The 18,317-nt window shown below is 40.6% G+C and overlaps 1 protein-coding gene across 1 annotated transcript in view; it reads right to left on the minus strand.

The window, feature by feature from the left end:
• Nucleotides 1-18,317, minus strand: part of LOC110498671 (BRISC and BRCA1-A complex member 2) — a 142,861-nt gene that overhangs the window by 85,705 nt on the left and 38,839 nt on the right. The window contains exons 3-4 of the mRNA XM_036955491.1: nt 5,977-6,171; nt 258-332 (exon numbers count right to left, since the gene is read on the minus strand). Coding sequence (XP_036811386.1) covers nt 258-332; nt 5,977-6,171 — 270 coding nt within the window. The remainder of the gene's footprint in view (nt 1-257; nt 333-5,976; nt 6,172-18,317) is intronic.

The raw sequence follows: 18,317 nt of genomic DNA on the forward strand, positions 1-18,317 counted from the left end.
TGTTGGCATTTATATTTTTCAATCGTACATTTTTTCTGATAGTTAACCACGCTCTCAATATAACATGTTTAGTTTTACAGTACTCATGCCCATCCCCAATACACTCACATTCTGTATCTAGAACACACCCTGTATACTGTATATGCTGTGCTGCATGCATAAAGGACACAGTGAAAATTTGCCTTCGCACGAACTCGTATTCCTTTCTGTGTATGCAAATACATGTATGAAGGAGGGGATGTTGGTTGGTTGGTTACCTTGAGGAGATAGATGGGGATGTCGATGAAATCCACAGGGAGCTTGAGCAGGAAGCGAGCGGAGAACTCCACTGCCTGGAACACGAGAGACAGGAAAAAGAACATCACACCGTGTACAGATGGAGAATACACACGCACAGGGTAATACACACGCACTGGGTAACACACACACACACACACACACACACACACACACACACACACACACACACACAGGTCATATTGAAACAACAAAGGAGCACTACATGGGAATGATTAGGGATGGCTAAAGATGAGTGCATTGCAAATCAGATTTGAAAATCTGCTTCAATCTAATTTGTCTTAATATGCCTATTTTATGGCAAATGATGGAGATGTATTTCCTGATTTTAGGGATCTATTTGCTCTTTGGATATTCAATGCAGTTCATTTTATGATTATAAAACTCTAAAGGTTCATTGGATTTTGAGTAATTTAGCCTCTGAATATTTACTAGTCAAAAAAAAACATGAGAAATGATCAATGCAATTACCAACTGTTCCAATTCAAAGGATGTTTAAATTTATAATGCAGAAAATAAAATGCCTAGATGTAGACTAAAACAAAATCATTGTCTGTTGCTCACACCAACCCTCACCACATCCTTCAGAGGCAAACCTAATCTGCAATCCTCCTAGTTGTGCAACTGTTTTTGTTATTTTTTTCCATCAAGGCATATCTATAAGACATTCTGTCCCATAACAGTAGTAGGTTAGTTAGATGTGCAATATGAGTGGGTAGTGTCAAATCAAAGTTGATTGGTTGCATAACAGAAATGCAGGTCTTATTGCAGGTGCAGCTAAATTCTATTCTTATTCTTATTCCAACAGTGCAGTAGAATGTAAATGTAACAACAACAAAGAAAATCTAAACAAGAAATCAAGAAATTAAAGAACAGGTCAATTTAACAATCCAATTAAGATACAGTTGATGTCGGAAGTTTACATACACTTAGGTTGGAGTCATTAAAACTTGTTTTTCAACAACTCCACAAATTTCTTGTTAACAAACTATAGTTTTGGCAAGTCGGTTAGGACATAATTTTTCTAACAATTGTTTACAGACAGATTATTTCACTTATAATTCACTATATCACAATTCCAGTGGGTCAGAAGTTGACTGTGCATTTAAACAGCTTGGAAAATTCCAGAAAATGATGTCATGTCTTTAGAAGCTTATGATGGGCTAATTGACATCAATTGGAGTTGTACCTGTGGATGGATTTCAAGGCCTACCTTGAAACTCAGTGCCTCTTTGCTTGACATCATGGGAAAATCAAAATAAATCAGCCAAGACATCAGATTTTCTTTTTTGTAGTCTGGTTCATCCTTGGGAGCAATTTCCAAATGCCTGAAGGTATTCATCTGTACAAACAATAGCACGCAAGTATAAACACCATTGTACCACACAGCCGCCATACCGCTCAGGAAGCAGACACGTTCTGTCTCCTAGAGATGAACGTACTTTGGTGTGAAAAGTGCAATCAATCCCAGAACAACAGCAAAGGACCTTGTGAAGATGCTGGAGGAAACATGTACAAAAGTATCTATATCCACAGTAAAAAGAGTCCTATATTGACATAACCTGAAAGACCGTTCAGCAAGGAAGAAGCCACTGCTCCAAAACCGGCATAAAAAATGCCAGCCTATGGTTTGCAACTGCACATGGGGACAAAGATCGTACTTTTTGGAGAAATGTCCTCTGGTCTGATGAAACAAAAATAGAACTGTTTGACGATTGTTATGTTAGGAGGAAAAAGAGGGATGCTTGCAAGCCGAAGAACACCATCCCAACCGTGAAGCACAGGGGTGGCAGCATCATGTTGGGGTGCTTTGCTGCAGGAGGGACTGGTGCACTTCATAAAATAGATGGCATCATGAGGAGGTAAATTTAGGTGGATATATTGAAGCAACATCTCAAGACATCAGTCAGGAAGTTAAAGCTTGGTCGCAAATGGGTCTTCCAAATGGACAATGACCCCAAGCATATGTCCAAAGTTGTGGTGCAAAATGGCTTTAGGACAACAAAGTCAAGGTATTGGAGTGGCCATCACAAAGCCCTGAACTCAATCCCATAGAAGATTTGTGGGCAGACCTCCAGCTGTCAGGAGGAATGGGCCAAAATTCACCCAACTTATTGTGGGAAGCTTGTGGAAGGCTACCCGAAACATTTGACCCAAGTTAAACTAATTAAAGGGCGATGCTACCAAATACTAATTGAGTGTATGTAAAAATCTGACCCGCTGGGAATGTGATGAAAGAAATAAAAGCTGAAAAAATTCACTAGGATTAAATGTAAGGAATTGTGAAAAACTAAGTTTAAATGTATTTGGCTAAGGTGTATGTAAACTTCCGACTTCAATGGTACATGTATATTAAAGTGGGCATCTGTCAAAATCCAGAATACAAAGACATGGTGTGCATAGACCGTATATAACTTGGAAAGAAAATGCTATGTACAGTAGTAGTAGTAGGTATATTAGGAAGGGTTATGTTGAGAATAAAGTATTCACACCCCTTTTTCCACATTTTATTATGTGAGATTACAAAGTGAGATTTAAATGGATTGAATTGTCATTTTTTTGTCAACAATCGAAACAAAATACTTTATCAAAGTGGAAGAACAATTCAAACTTTATTTTTTATTAATGGAAAATAAATCATAAAATCTTCATTAGCGAAGTACTCAACATGTTAGAATCACCTTTGGTAGCGATTACAGCTGTGAGTTAAAACGGTAACTAGGCCACTAACTAGGTCAGGAACATTCAATGTCGTCTTGGTAAGCAACTCCAGTGTATATTTGGCCTTGTGTTTTATGTAATTGTCCTGCTGAAAGGTGACGGTCTACCAATGTTTGTTGAAAAGCAGACTGATCTAGTTTTTCCTCAACATTTTTGCCTGTGCTTAGCTCTGTTCTGTCCCTAGTCCTTGCCAATGACAAATATACCCATAACATGATGCAGTCATCACCATGCTTGTGGTACTCAGTAATGTGTTGGATTTGCCGCAAACAAAACACTTTGTAATTAAGATAAAAAGTTCATTTCTTTGCACATTTTTTTGCAGTGTTACTTTGCCTTATTGCAAACAGGATGCATGTTTTGGAATATTGTTTTCTGTACAGGCTTCCTTCTTTTCACTCTTTCATTTATGTTAGTATCGTGGAGTAACTTCAACGTTGCTGATCCATCCTCAGTTATCTCCTACCACAGCCATTAAACTGTGTAACTGTTTTAAAATCACCATTGGCCTCATGGTGAAATCGCTGAGCGTTTTCCTTCCTCTCTGGCAACTGAGTTAGGAATGGATCATGGATCTTTGTAGTGACTGAGTATATTAATATACCATCCAAAGTGTAATTAATGACTGCACCATGCTCAAAGGAATATTTAATGTCTGTTTTTATTTTTTAAATCTACCAATAGGTGCCGTTTGTTGCGAACCATTGGAAAACCTCCCTGGTCTTTGTGATTGAATCTGTGCTTCAAATTCACTGCTGGACTGAGGGACCATATAATTGTATATGTGGGGTACAGAGATAGGGTAGTCATTTAAATATCATGTTTAACGCTATTGTTCAAATGCAACTTATTATGTGACTTGTTAAGCATATTTTTACTCCTGAACTTATTTAGGCTTGCCATAAAAAAATAAGTTTAATACTTATTGACTACTTGGGGCACCCGAGTGGTGCAGCGGCCTAAGATACTGCATCTCGAGGCGTCACTACAGACACCCTGGTTCAAATCCAGGCTGTATCACAACCGGCCGTAATTGGGAGTCCCATAGGGCAGCGCACAATTGGCCCAGCGTTGTCCGGGTTTGGCCGGTGTAGGCAGTCAATATAAATAAGAATTTGTTCTTAACTGACTTGCCTAGTTAAATAAATGTTAAATAAAAAAAAATGACTCAAGACATTTCAGCTTTTCATTTTTTATCAATTTGTAAATATAAAAAAAATATATAATTCCACTTTGACATTACAGTGTAGATCTGTGACACAAAATCTGAATTTTAAATTCAGGCTGTAACACAACAAAGTGTGGAAAAAGTCAAGGGGTGTGAATATTTTTTAAAGGCATAGTGAGTAAACAACAGTATATGAACGGAATATGAGGTGACCAGCATTCAATGACTGTATGCATGGGGCATGAGACTGAAGGTGCAAGGCAGTCTGATTGCCTGGAGATACAGATGAGGCTTTTTTCAGTCTCCCTGTCACAGCTTTGACGCACCTGTACCGTCTCTGTCTGCTATAAGGTAGCAGAGTCAACAGACTGTGGGTTGGGTGGCTGAGCTCCTTGATTATCTTCTTGGCCTTCCTTTGACACTGAGTGTAGTTTGACACTGAGTCAGTGTAGTGGGACTATTTCAGGTCCTCAGTGTAGTACACGGAAAGGAGCTTTTGACCCTCTCCACCGCAGCCCTGTCGTTGTGGATGGGGGCATGATCCCTCTTGTCTCCTGTAGTCCACGATCAGCTGTCTCCACGGATTCACCTGTACCCGAATGGATCCAGAATTCTAAATAATGTCACGGGTTGGATCTGATATGATTGTCACAGGTTTCGGGTATGTGTAATTTTATTTGATTTGTCTGGAAGGACCTGTACAGATCTGAACACGACTGCTAGAGAGAGAGAGAGAGAGAGAGAAATTGTATCATTTCTGCTGCTGCTCTTGCTTTTCACGGGAGGAGTATGTAGCTTGTTGTTGGCCAATCATAAGTCATCAAAGCGACAATAGGCTACAGTCATAGAGCCTCTGTGTGTGTGGTGACAAAAGTTAAGAGATATAATCAATGGAAGATGGAACTAAAATTATGGAATTTAAAGTTAAAGTAGAAAGATAGTCAACAACAACCAAGAGCCAACAGGTAGGTTGCCACTTAATATTCTGAATGGATTTGATGTTGTTTGTAACTGTGTAGGACGAGAAAGCGCATGCAGCCTCAATTAGCCTAGCTAGCTAGCTTAACTAGCTTATCCTGGCTTGATGCAGCCAAGACAGCTATTAAGTAATCATATTGATGATAAATAACCTAGCTACTGTATGGCATGTCCTTGCTCTGGAAAACACTTGGGGCGTTGCATCCTCACCTAGCATAATCCACCTTTTCACATGGCATGTCAGTGACATTCACCTCACTGCTGTTCATTTGCTAACCCTGGAGCTATCTGAACTGGGGGAGTATGTCTGCATTCTGTCTAGGTGCTGCAGTTTCTATGGGTTTAGATAGGATTTTTTATTTTAACTAGGCAAGTCAGTTAAGAACAAATTTTTATTTACAATAACAGCCTACCCCAGCCAAACCCTAAACCCTGGGCCAATTGTGTGCCGGGAGGCCAATTGCGCCCTATGGGACTCCCGATCACGTCCGGTTGTGATACAGCCTCGAATCGAACCAGGGTCTGTAGTGACCCGTCTAGCACTGAGATGCAGTGCCTTAGACCGCTGCGCCACTCGGAAGGATGCAGTTTAGATGTGGAGGTCAAATGTTTGAGAGAATCAGAGAAACTATAGCCTCATATCAGTCTGTCCATAAGATGAAACCAATATAAAGCTTCTAAAAAATAATGTTTGTGTGTGTGTGTATACAAACATTTAAAACAAAGTGAAGATGAATGCTGAGCCACATAATGTGCACAACTCTGAGTGGTTGTAACCACGTCCTTTGATGTGGCTGTATCATGTAGCATACCCAGCTGTTCTTGTGCCCGGTGTAGATCTCCATGCTCCTGCAATAGTTGAGGTCCTTGAGCAGGCTATCGTACTCGAAGACCAGCCGGGAGCTCTCGCGTAGACGCTGGCACTGGTACTGGTGGTATTGCTGGATCAGCTCCTTCACCAGCTGCAGCAGGCACTCCGCGTCTCCCGCATCCCACTGGACCAGGTGCTGGAGAGAGAGAGTGAGAGGTTATTAGATGGGTTTACAGAGACAGTCCACTTAAATTTAGATAGAGTTAAAGGGACAGTCCACTCAAATGTAGATGGGGTTGAAGAGACAGTCCATTCAAATGTAGATAGTTTAAAGGGAAGACCACTAAACCACTTTCTTAACTTTAATATGGCCGGCTGCGAGATTGTAATCTATAATTTTTCGTTCTGCCTGCGTGCAAAGTGAACAAAATAGCTTGAACAAAATAGCTGAAAGCCTACACGACTAAGAGCATGTTCATTTCAGGTCGACATAACATAATTCATGAACAGTGGCTATCTATTCCGGTAACTAACTGCAGAGAAAAATTCCAGCAACTTCAATAAATATCCTGGTTTTCCAGAAATCCTGGTTGGAGGATTTTGCAATTCCTGCTTATTCCCTCCTGATTTGCAACCCTACTCGAGGCACTGACTTGACGTTGTGTACAATAGTGGCCATTTAGCCATGTCAGAGGAGAGAAATCAACTGACACGATGAAAGCAATTAAAAACACAATGGCTGGCAAAGATAAGGTTCACCCGGGCCCCATAGACAGCCATTACTGGAATAATCCCAAACTGTTATCCCAATCACCCCCTCTCTTCCTCCTGTATTACAGGAACATGGCAGCAGCACAGGACTTCCTGAAGCGACACAGCGTTACATCGGTTAGCAGGGAATGCTTTCATTATTCCCAGCCCCAATGCCATTTATCTGACCTCATTCACCAAAATGGTTGAAAGAGGAGGAGGAAAGAGTAAAGGAAAGAAAAATCACAAAAAGAAAAGTTAGCGATGGGAAGGAGCATTGTTTCAAGGAAGCGGATAAAGATACCAGGGACTTGGCCAATAACATTTTTTTCTCTGTCCAACTGTTTTGGTACACAATGGTTTGGTTAGGCATCAAAGACTGGACTTGGTGAAACACATTTTCAGATGTGGATGAGAATTGTGTTATGCTGTTGCTACTTCTGTGTATGTTGCATCCAAAAATAAACTGCTCACATTGACGACATAACATTGTGAAGAGTGTTTGTGCAAAATGTTTCTGTGAAAAAAACAGTGGCCCACTCAAACGCTGACTGTAGCATCAATCGTAACTAGACGTTCTAATGACAATGATAACAGCTGTGTGTTCGTACGTGTCAAAGGGTTAAAGTTAAAATACACAGCATTTCAAACAGTCAGCATTAATATAATGAATTCAGGGCATAACTAGGCAAAATATAAACCTTCCAACCATAACACCCACTAATAATGTAATTATTTTATAAAAATAATCACTGATATCTGTCTTTCAAGTCTGTTTATGAAAATGCTCTTTTTGTTATCCAGAACCATGCAGAATGCACGTTCGCCAATAATGACTAACTTCTTGTAGCAGGCATTATAGAAAATGAACACCGGTACCATAACCTCTCAAGCACAAGCCCACTTCCTAGTGAGTAGCCAGCTAATCTTCATATTTAAAGTTTAGCCAATTTAGATCTATTTGCTAGCTAAACAGGTCCATCTCAAACTGTTGGAAGAGAATGTTTGACTGTCCAATTTGTTCCGATTTTGAAATTAAGAGGCCTACCTTATTTCTCATGAATAAAACGAGTTACTTATAATAATTCCCTAAATAATTAAGTTTTATGCTTATTGCACATTTATAAAACACAAACCAGACAGCTGGTATAACAACCTCTGGGTAAAATGCTGCTAGTGGTACATGGCACCGCAATGCAGCGCGCAACAAACTGAGCATACATTCTCTAGAATAAATGTTCATTGATACTCCTGTAATTACTAGTGTGTGCTCTGTGCGCAACTTGAGGAGGTAAGTCATAAAAAGGGTATCATTTGAAAGGTTAACTTCTCCTATATTACAGTAAAATAATGTCTCAATTTGTTTGGGTGTCTATATGACCGATTCTGTTGGACCAAACCTTAAATGCAAATATTGAGTTAAAAGTTCTTGTCAGAGAGGAAGAAGTGATCTCTCATCTTTGTTGGCGTGAGTGGAAGGGGTAGGTGCTTGAAGTGTGTAAAGAGAGAAAAAGATACAGAAGCAAGATGTTTCACTCTCGCCTAAATCTGTCCAAAATAAGCCTGATGCGTTTCTATTGGCTAATTTGGGACCTAAGCCTGCCTTTGGGACATCGACTCCCATTGTTAGGGCGGAGACATGACCTGACTATCTCCTCATTATATACAGATCTCTGGTGTAAATGGAAAGTTGCACACAGCACACAAGGAGCAAAAGAGACGAAACGAAAAATACCACATGAGATCAAGCGGATTTAAACGCTCACATTCTTGTGATGCGGGCATTTAAAAAATAAAATAAAAATCACACAAAAATATAAAATGGATCGCCTGGCCCTAGCCTAAATGAAGGGATAATTCCATTGGAAGATCCATTACACAGTGCATTCGGAAAGTATTCAGATCCCTTAACTTTTTCCACATTTTGTTAAGTTACAGCCTTATTCTAACACAAAATCTACACACAATACCCCATAATGACAAAAGGAAAACAGGTATGTAGGATGTTTTGCAAATGTATTACATTTAAAAAACAGAAATAGCTTATTTACAGTTGAAGTCGGAAGTTCAGATACACTTAGGTTGGAGTCATTAAAACTAATTTTTCAACCACTCCACAAATTTCCTGTTAACAAACTATAGTTTGTAGGTCTGATGAAACAAAAATAGAACTGTTTGGCCATAATGAACATCGTTATGTTAGGAGGAAAAAGGGGGAGGCTTGCAAGCTGAAGAACACCATCCCAACCGTGAAGCACAGGGGTGGCAGCATCATGTTGTGGGGGTGCTTTGCTGCAGGAGGGACTGGTGCACTTCACAAAATGGATAGCATCATTAGGGGGTAAAATTATGTGGATATATTGAAGCAACATCAAGACATCAGTTAAAGCTTGGTCGTAAATGGGTCTTTCAAATGGACAATGACATGGGCATATTTGGAAAATGGAAAATGGGCATATTTCCAAAGTTGTGGCAAAATGGCTTAACGACAACAAAGTCAAGGTATTGGAGTAGCCATCACACAGCACTGACCTCAATCCCATAGAACATTTGTGGGTTGAACTGAAAAAGCGTGTTGGAGCAAGGAGGCCTACAAACCTGACTCAGTTACACCAGCGCTGTCAGGAGGAATGGGCCAAAATTCAACAAAAATCCAGAAAATCACATTGTATGATTTTTAAGTAATTAATTTGCATTTCATTGCATGACATAAGTATTTGATTACCTACCAACCAGTAAGAATTCCGGCTCTCACAGACTTGTTAGTTTTTCTTTAAGAAGCCCTCCTGTTCTCCACTCATTACCTGTATTAACTGCACCTGTTTGAACTCGTTACCTGTATAAAAGACACCTGTCCACACACTCAATCAAAAAGACTCCAACCTCTCCACAATGGCCAAGACCAGAGAGGGTCTAAGGACCTCAGGGTTAAAATTGTAGACCTGCACAAGGCTGGGCTACAGGACAATAGGCAAGCAGGACAATAGGCAAGCAGCTTGGTGAGAAGGCAACAACTGTTGGCGCAATTATTAGAAAATGGAAGAAGTTCAAGATGACGGTCAATCACCCTCGGTCTGGGGCTCCATGCAAGATCTCACCTCGTGGGGCATCAATGATCATGAGGAAGGTGAGGGATCAGCCCAGAGCTACACGGCAGGACCTGGTCAATGACCTGAAGAGAGCTGTGACCACAGTCTCAAAGAAAACCATTAGTAACACACTACGCCTTCATGGATTAAAATCCTGCAGCGCATGCAAGGTCCCCCTGCTCAAGCCAGTGCATGTCCAGGCCCGTCTGAAGTTTGCCAATGGCCATCTGGATGATCCAGAGGAGGAATGGGAGAAGGTCATGTGGTCTGATGAGACAAAAATAGAGCTTTTTGGTCTAAACTCCACTCGCCGTGTTTGGAGGAAGAAGAAGGATGAGTACAACCGTGAGCCAACAACACCATCCCAACCGTGAAGCATGGAGGTGGAAACATCATTCTTTGGAGATGCTTTTCTGCAAAGGGGACAGGATGACTACATACATACATACATACAATACCAGCTACTCATTCCACAGTTATTATTTGATTCTACTCTTTTCTACATTGCATAATAAGTGAAGACAGCAAAACTATGAAAGAACACATGTAGTAACCAGTATCCAAAAAAAAAGTGTTAAACAATTCAAAGTATATTTTATATTTGAGATTCTTCAAAGTAGACACCCTTTGCCTTGATGACAGATTTGCACACTCTTGGTATTCTCTTAACCAGCTTCATGAGATAGTCACCTGGAATGCATTTCAAATAACAGGTAAGCCTTGTTAAAAGTTAATTTGTGGAATGTATTTCCTTCTTTAATGTGTTTGTGCCAATCAGTTATGTTGTGACAAGGTGGGGGGGGGGGGGGTATACTGTCCTGTAGCCCAGCCTTGTGCAGGTCTACAATTTTACCCCTGAGGTCCTTACACCCTCTCTGGTCTTGGCCATTGTGGAGAGGTTGGAGTCTTTTTGATTGAGTGTGTGGACAGGTGTCTTTTATACAGGTAACGAGTTCAAACAGGTGCAGTTAATACAGGTAATGAGTGGAGAACAGGAGGGCTTCTTAAAGAAAAACTAACAAGTCTGTGAGAGCCGGAATTCTTACTGGTTGGTAGGTGATCAAATACTTATGTCATGCAATGAAATGCAAATTAATTACTTAAAAATCATACAATGTGATTTTCTGGATTTTTGTTGAATAACCCTATTGGGTAAAAGACCAAGTCCATAATATGGAAAGAACAGCTCAAAGAAGCAAAGATAAATGACAGTCCATCACTTCTTTAAGACATGAAGGTCAGTCAATGCAAAACATTTTAAGAGCTTTGAAAGTTTCTTCAAGTGCAGTCGCAAAAACCATCAAGCGCTATGAATAAACTGGCTCTCATGAGGACCGCCACAGGAAAGGAAGACCAAGAGTTACCTCTGCTGCAGATGATAAGTTCATTAGAGTTAACTGCACCTCAGATTGCTGCAAAGAAACCACTACTAAAGGACACCAACAAGAAGAAGACTTGCTTGGGCCAAGAAAAACAAGGAATGGACATTAGACCGGTGGAAATGTGTCCTTTGGTCTGGAGTGCAAATTGGAGATTTTTGGTTCCAGCCGCCGTGGAACCGTGTCTCTTTGTTAGACACAGTGTGGGTGAACAGATGATCTCAACATGTGTATTTCCCACCGTAAAGCAGGTAGGAGGAGGTGTTATGTTGTGGGGGTGCTTTGCTGGTGACACTGTCTGTGATTTATTTAGACAGCACTTACACTTAACCAGCATGGCTACCACAGCATTCTGCAGAGATACGCCATCCCATCTGGTTTGCCCTTAGTGGGACTATCATTTGTTTATCAACAGGACAATGACCCAACACAACTCCAGGCTGTGTAAGGGCTATTTTACCAAGAAGGAGAGTGATGAAGTGCTGCATCAGATAACCTGGCTTCCACAATCCCCCGACCTCAACCCAATTGAGATGGTTTGGGATGAGTCGGACCGCAGAGTGAAGGGAAGCAGCCAACAAGTGCTCAGCAAATGTGGGAACTCCTTCAAGACTGTTGGAAAATAATTCCAGGTGAAGCTGGTTGAGAGAATGCCAAGAGTGTGCAAAGCTGTCATCAAGGAAAGGGTGGCTACTTTGAAGAATCTGGTTACTACATGATTCCATGTGTGTTATTTCATAGTTTTGATTTCTTCACTATTATTCGACAATGCAGAAAATAGCAAAAATAAAATAAAAACTTGAATGAGTAGGTATTCTAAAACTTTTGAACTGTAGTGTATATCAAATCTCCCATTCCTCTCAAACAATTTTGAAAAAGCTGTTGCGCAGCAACTCAGTGCCATTCTTAAGACAAATAATGTATACGAAATGCTTCAGTCTGGTTTGAGACCCCATCATAGCATTGAGACTGCACTCGTAAAGGTGGTAAATTACCTTTTAATGGCATCAGACCAAGGCTCTGCATCTGTCCTCGTGCTCCTAGATCTTAGTGCTGCTTTTAACCTGTCTACGATATTGGTTCCCAATTGGGAATCAACCCTCCCACGTTCAGCTGAAACGGCGGCGCATGGAACGCAAAAATATTCTTAAAAATATTTAACCTCCACACATTAACAAGTCCAATAGCTCAAATGAAAGATAAACACCTTGTTCATCTAGCCAGCAAGTCAGATTTCTAAAATGTTTTACGGCGAAAACACAGCACATATATATGTAAAACCACCACCAGACACAGCTCATTTGAATAGCCAAAACATGCAATCAACAAACGCAGGATTAAAAAATAAATCGCTCACTAACCTTTTGAAAATCTTCATCAGATGACAGTAATATGACATGTTACACAGTACATATTTTTTTTTTCAATAATATGCCATTTATATCCATAAATGTCCATTTACAGTGAGTTCACGTTCAGAAATTACTCAAAAATGCCCGCAGGAAATCTAGGTAGCGCGGCAAGATAACGTAAATAGACATCATAAACTTTGACTAAATATACATGTTCTACATATAGTTAGAAAGATACACTGCTTCTTTATGCAACCGCGTTGTTAGATTTATTTTTAACGTTACAGAAATCGCACACTATTCAATATGCTGAGACGGCGCTCAGTTCCAAGCTACATTTCTACGTAATGTTGGAGTCAACAAAAACACAGATTTAAGCATAAATATTCCCTTACCTTCGATGGTCTTCGTTCAGAATGTTCTGGAAGGCTTCATACTTACCCAATACATCGTTTGGTTTCAAGTCTTGCGTCTTTGTATTAGCTACTGCTAATAACATCAGCTGAAATGCACCCAAAACGTCCTCTGGTCCGGAAAAGTTGCGCATCAAAACTTCAAAATTACATATTATATGTCGACTAAACAGGTCAAACTAAGTGCAGAAGCAAGCTTTATGATGTTTTAGACACGCAAAACAAACTTCAATTCAATCGGCCATCGTCTGCCCTTCTCTTGAGTGCTGGAACAAAGGAATGGCTGGGACCAATTCGCGCCCCTACGCACAGCCTATTTTCTCGTGGCACGCACTAATTTCACTCCCATAGGGGCAATTCTCGCGGGATTTGAACGGAAGAGATATAAAGTCTCCCCAGAATCATAACTGGTTGGGAAGGGTGGGGGCCATGACGTCAAAGTTGCTCCAACTTTCATGGCCACAAAAACTAGTTTGGAAGAATGCCTGCCCTGTGAGTTCTGCTATACTTACAGACATAATTCCAACGGTTTTAGAATCTTTAGAGTGTTTTCTATCCAATAATAATTTTTATTTGCATATATTAGCAATTTTTGACAGATTTTTTTTTCAGTTTACTAGGGGTACCCAATCTCTCCAAAGGGGGCATATGTCTGCCATATCCTTAACAGGTTTTAACACCATCAATCACCACATTCTTTTGGAGAGATTAGAAACCTTATTTGGTCTACACGGACAAGTTCTTGCCTGGTTTAGATCTTATCTGTCAGAAAGATATCAGTTTGTCTCTGTGGATGGTTTGTCTTCTGACAAATCAATTGTAAGTTTTGGCGTTGCTCAAGGTTCCGTTTTAAGACGACTATTGTTTTCACAATATATTTTTACCTCTTGGTGATGTCATTCGGAAACATAATGTTAACTTTCACTGCTATGCGAATGACACACAGCTGTACATTTCGATGAAACACGGTGAAGCCCAAAAATTGCCTACCCTGGAAGCCTGTGTTTCAGACATAAGGAAGTGGATGGAAGCATGTTTTTTAATTTTAAACTTTTAAACAAATCAGAGATGCTAGTGCTAGATCCCAAGAAACAAAAGATCTTCTGTTGAATCTGACAATTAATCGTGATGGTTGTACAGCCATCTAAAATAAAACTGAAGGACCTCAGTGTTACTCTGGACCCTGATCTCTCTTTAGACAAACATATTAAGAATATTTCAAGGACAGCTTTTTTGCATCTCTGTAACATTGCAAAAATCTGAAACTTTCTGTCCAAAAATTATGCAAAAAAGCTAGTCCATGCTTATGTCAGTTCTAGATTAGATGCTCTACTCTCCGCCTACTGGGATAAAGCACTAAATAAACTTCAGTTAGTTCTGAACATGGTTGCAAGAATCTTTACTGTAACCAAACAATTTGATCATATTACTCCAGTGCTAGCCTCTTTACTCTGTTAAGGCAATGGCTGATTTCAAGGTTTTATTGCTAACCTACAAAACATTACATAGGCTTGCTCCTACCAACCTCTCCGATTTGGTCCTGCTGTACATACCTAGACGTACCTAGACGCAGGCCTCATTATTGTTCCTACAATTTCTAAGCAAACAGCTGGAGGCAGGCATTTCGCCTATAGAGCTCCACTTTTATGGATATATGCCTATCCATATGAGAGACGCAGACTCTGTCTGAACCTTTAAGTCTTTATTGAAGACTCATCTCCTCAGTAGGTCCTATGATTGAGTGTAGTCTGGCCCAGGTGTGTGAAGGTGAACGGCAAAGCACTGGAGCGACGAACTGCCCTTGCTGTCTCTGCCTGGCCGGCAGAGATTCTGAGATTCTCGGTCTCTGACCTTATTATGGGGGATGAGTCACTGGCTTACTAGTGCTCTTCCATGCCGTCCCCAGGAAGGGTGCATCACTTGAGTGAGTTGAGTCACAGACGTGATCTTCCTGTCCAGTTTTGCACCCCCTAGGAAAAGTGCGTGGAGGATATCTTTGTGGGCTGTACTCAGCCTTGTCTCAGGGTAGTAAGTTGGTGGTTCATTTGATATCCCTCTAGTGGTGTGGGGGCTGTGCTTTGGCAAAGTGGGTGGGGTTATATCCTGCCTGGTTGGCCCTGTCTGGGGGTATCGTCAGACAGGGCCAGTGTCCCCAGACCCACCCCTGTCTCAATGCTGAAATAGTTTATGTGCCGGGAGGCTCAGTTCAGTCTGTTATATCTGGTGTAATTCTTCGTTCTTATTCGGTGTCCTGTGTGAATTTAAGTCTCTCTCTCTCTCTCTCGCTCTCTCTGAGCATCAGGAGGTACTGAGCTGCTGCACCCTCAAAACCAATGAGATTATTATTTGACCCTGCTGGTCATCTGTGAACGTTTGAACAGCTTGATGAACAATCTGGCCTTAAATGGCCATGTGCTCTTATCTCCACCCAGTACAGCTAAAAGAGGACTGGCCACCCCTCAGAGCCTGGTTTCTCTCTAGGTTTCTTTCTATGGAATTTTTCCTAGACACCATGTTTCTAAATCTGTATTAATTGCTATTTGGGGTTTTAGGCTGTGTTTCTGTATAGCACTTTGTGACATCTGCTGATGTAAAAAGGCCTTTATAAAGGAATTTGATTGATTGAATGACTGAAGAAACTCAAATATCAAATGTATTTTCATTTGATCACTTTTTGGGTTACTTCATTCCCTCTGTGTTATTTCATAGTGTATGTCTTCACTACTATCCTACAATGTAGAAAATAGTAAAAAAAATTGAGAAAAATCTTGAAATGAGTAGCTGTGTTCAAACTTTTGAGTTGTAGTGTATATAAACTCAGCAAAACAAGAAACATCCATTTTCAGGACCATGTCTTTCAAAGATAATTAGTAAATATCTTTCACAGATCTTCATTGTAAATGGTTTAAACACTGTTTCCCTTGCTTATTCAATGAACCATAAACATGAATGAACATGCACCTGTGAAACGGTCGTTAAGACACTAACAGCTTACAGACGGTAGGCAATTAAGGTTACAGTTATGAAAACGTAGGACACTAAAGAGGCCTTTCTACTGACTCTGACAAACACCAAAAGAAAGATGCCCAGGGTCCCTGCTCATCTGCATGAACATGCCTTAGGCATGCTGCAAGAGGCATGAGGACTGCAGATGTGGCCAGGGCAATAAATTGCAATGTCCGTACTGTGAGACGCCTAAGACAGCTCTTCAGGGAGACAGGACGGACAGCTGATCGTCCTCGCAGTGGCAGACCACGTGTAACAACACAGGATCGGTACATCCGGACATCACACCTGCGGGACAGGTACAGGATGGCAACAACAACTGCCCGAGTTACACCAGGAATGCACAATCCCTCCATCAGTGCGCAGACTGTCCGCAATAGGCTGAGAGAGGCTGGACTGACGGCTTGTAGGCCTGTTGTAAGGCAGGTCCTCACAAGACATCACCGGCAACAACGTCGCCTATGGGCGCAAACCCACCCGTCGCTGGACCAGACAGGACTGGCAAAAAGTGCTCTTCACTGACGAGTCCCGGTTTTGTCTCACCAGGGGTGATGGTTGGATTCGCGTTTATCGTAGATGGAATGAGCGTTACATCGAGGCCTGTACTCTGGAGCGGGAACGATTTGGAGGTGGAGTCATGGCCTTCAGACAGGGAAATAAAGGGTAAGGACAGGCCATTCAGTACCAATGACATCATCATCCTGTGCAGTTATGCCAGGATTCCCGAAATGAGGGGGCGATGCAAACAAGGATGGGCATTGTCCAAAGAGACATCGTGATGGCTCAGGGGCAGGAATGAGCTGAAACTGAGGAGGGACTGAGAGGAAGTGCTGTGTCAGGATTATGACATGACATATCACTGAAACTTCACTGAGGAAGAAGAGAGAGGGAAGAAGGGAGTAGAAGAGGGAAAGAGAGAGGGAGAAATAGAGCAAGAGGAGGAAGAGAGAGAAAAGAGCTGAGGGACGGGTAAATTAGAGGGCCTTCACACTTAGTAGAATTTTTGCAAATATACCTAAACATAATTACTGCAATGTAAACTTGCGAACTTGTCACGTCGACCGCTACCTCAAGACGTATCGCACGACACTTGCCCCCCTCTAAGCAGGGCAATGTAAACACAATTGTCTCGTTGAGCCAACAAAAAAAATAATAGCAGATATTTTCCATATTTTTTTGTTTTTACCTGAAATTGTAGTAACAGCCGGTTACATTCTAAAATTGTGTATCTTCGCTGTTGTTGCTTGACTGCACTGAGCAACATACGTCTCGCCAAGAAGTCCCCAGGGAATTATGTTTTGAGTTGCAATTTCACCTACTATAATGACTTCCATGATATTGATAAAATTATGCTGAGAAATTAGGGCTTTTTGAGGTCAGTTGGGTTTTGGTTTGATAAATTTTAGAATCACGTTTTTTAGATTTGTTTAATTTATTATTATTTTTTACATTAAAATGCACTATGCACAGAATAAAACAATTAATAAAAAAGTGCCATGATGGTAGTGACTGCCCTTTACTGCTTATCACTTAACCATCATTTATTCACATTACTTGACTTTAATAAAATGTTTCAGTTGTTGTGCATATTACATGTTTTATTTGATTACTTTATTATTTAATTCCAAATCATCTCATCTCTATAGAGCTGCTGTCTATGCTGTCTGACAAAATCACAATTTTAGTAAAAGTAAATAAGGCTTAATTTTATGACTGCTTGAATACCAACTATCAATCACTTAGATCATATATTTTCAGGTAGAGATACCTCGCAAAGCAACTCTCGATTGCGTAAACAAAACAGACCGGACAAGTAGGAGTGCAATGGATTATGGTTATTGTAGTTATTGTAGTTAATTACCATGTTTTCAATGTAGAATATTTTGGCCTGTTGGAAACTACAACTCCCTACTACATCACACAGTTTGGGCTTGATCTGATTTATCTCAAGAGAAACTGTGCGATGTGGGCATTAAGTTCACAGAAAAAAGCTAAATTCAATTGAACTGTGCCTTCAGAAAGTATTTATGCCCCTTGACTTATTCCACATTTTGTTGTGTTACAGCCTGAATTCAAAATTGATTAAATAGATTATTTTCTCTCACCCATCTACATACAATACCGCATAATGACAAAGTGAAAACATGATTTATACATTTTGAAAACATATTGAAAATTAAATAAAGAAATAGCCCGAGTCAATACTTTGTGGAAGCTCCTTTGGCAGCGATTACAGCTGTGAGTCTTTCTGGGTAAGTCTCTAAGAGCTTTCCACAGATGAATTGTGCAACATCTGCCCATAAAAAAATATTCAAGCTCTGTCAAATTGGTTGTTGATCATTGCTAGACATAA

This window comes from Oncorhynchus mykiss, chromosome 19, assembly GCF_013265735.2.
Source record: "Oncorhynchus mykiss isolate Arlee chromosome 19, USDA_OmykA_1.1, whole genome shotgun sequence".
Taxonomy (NCBI): Eukaryota; Metazoa; Chordata; class Actinopteri; order Salmoniformes; family Salmonidae; genus Oncorhynchus; species Oncorhynchus mykiss.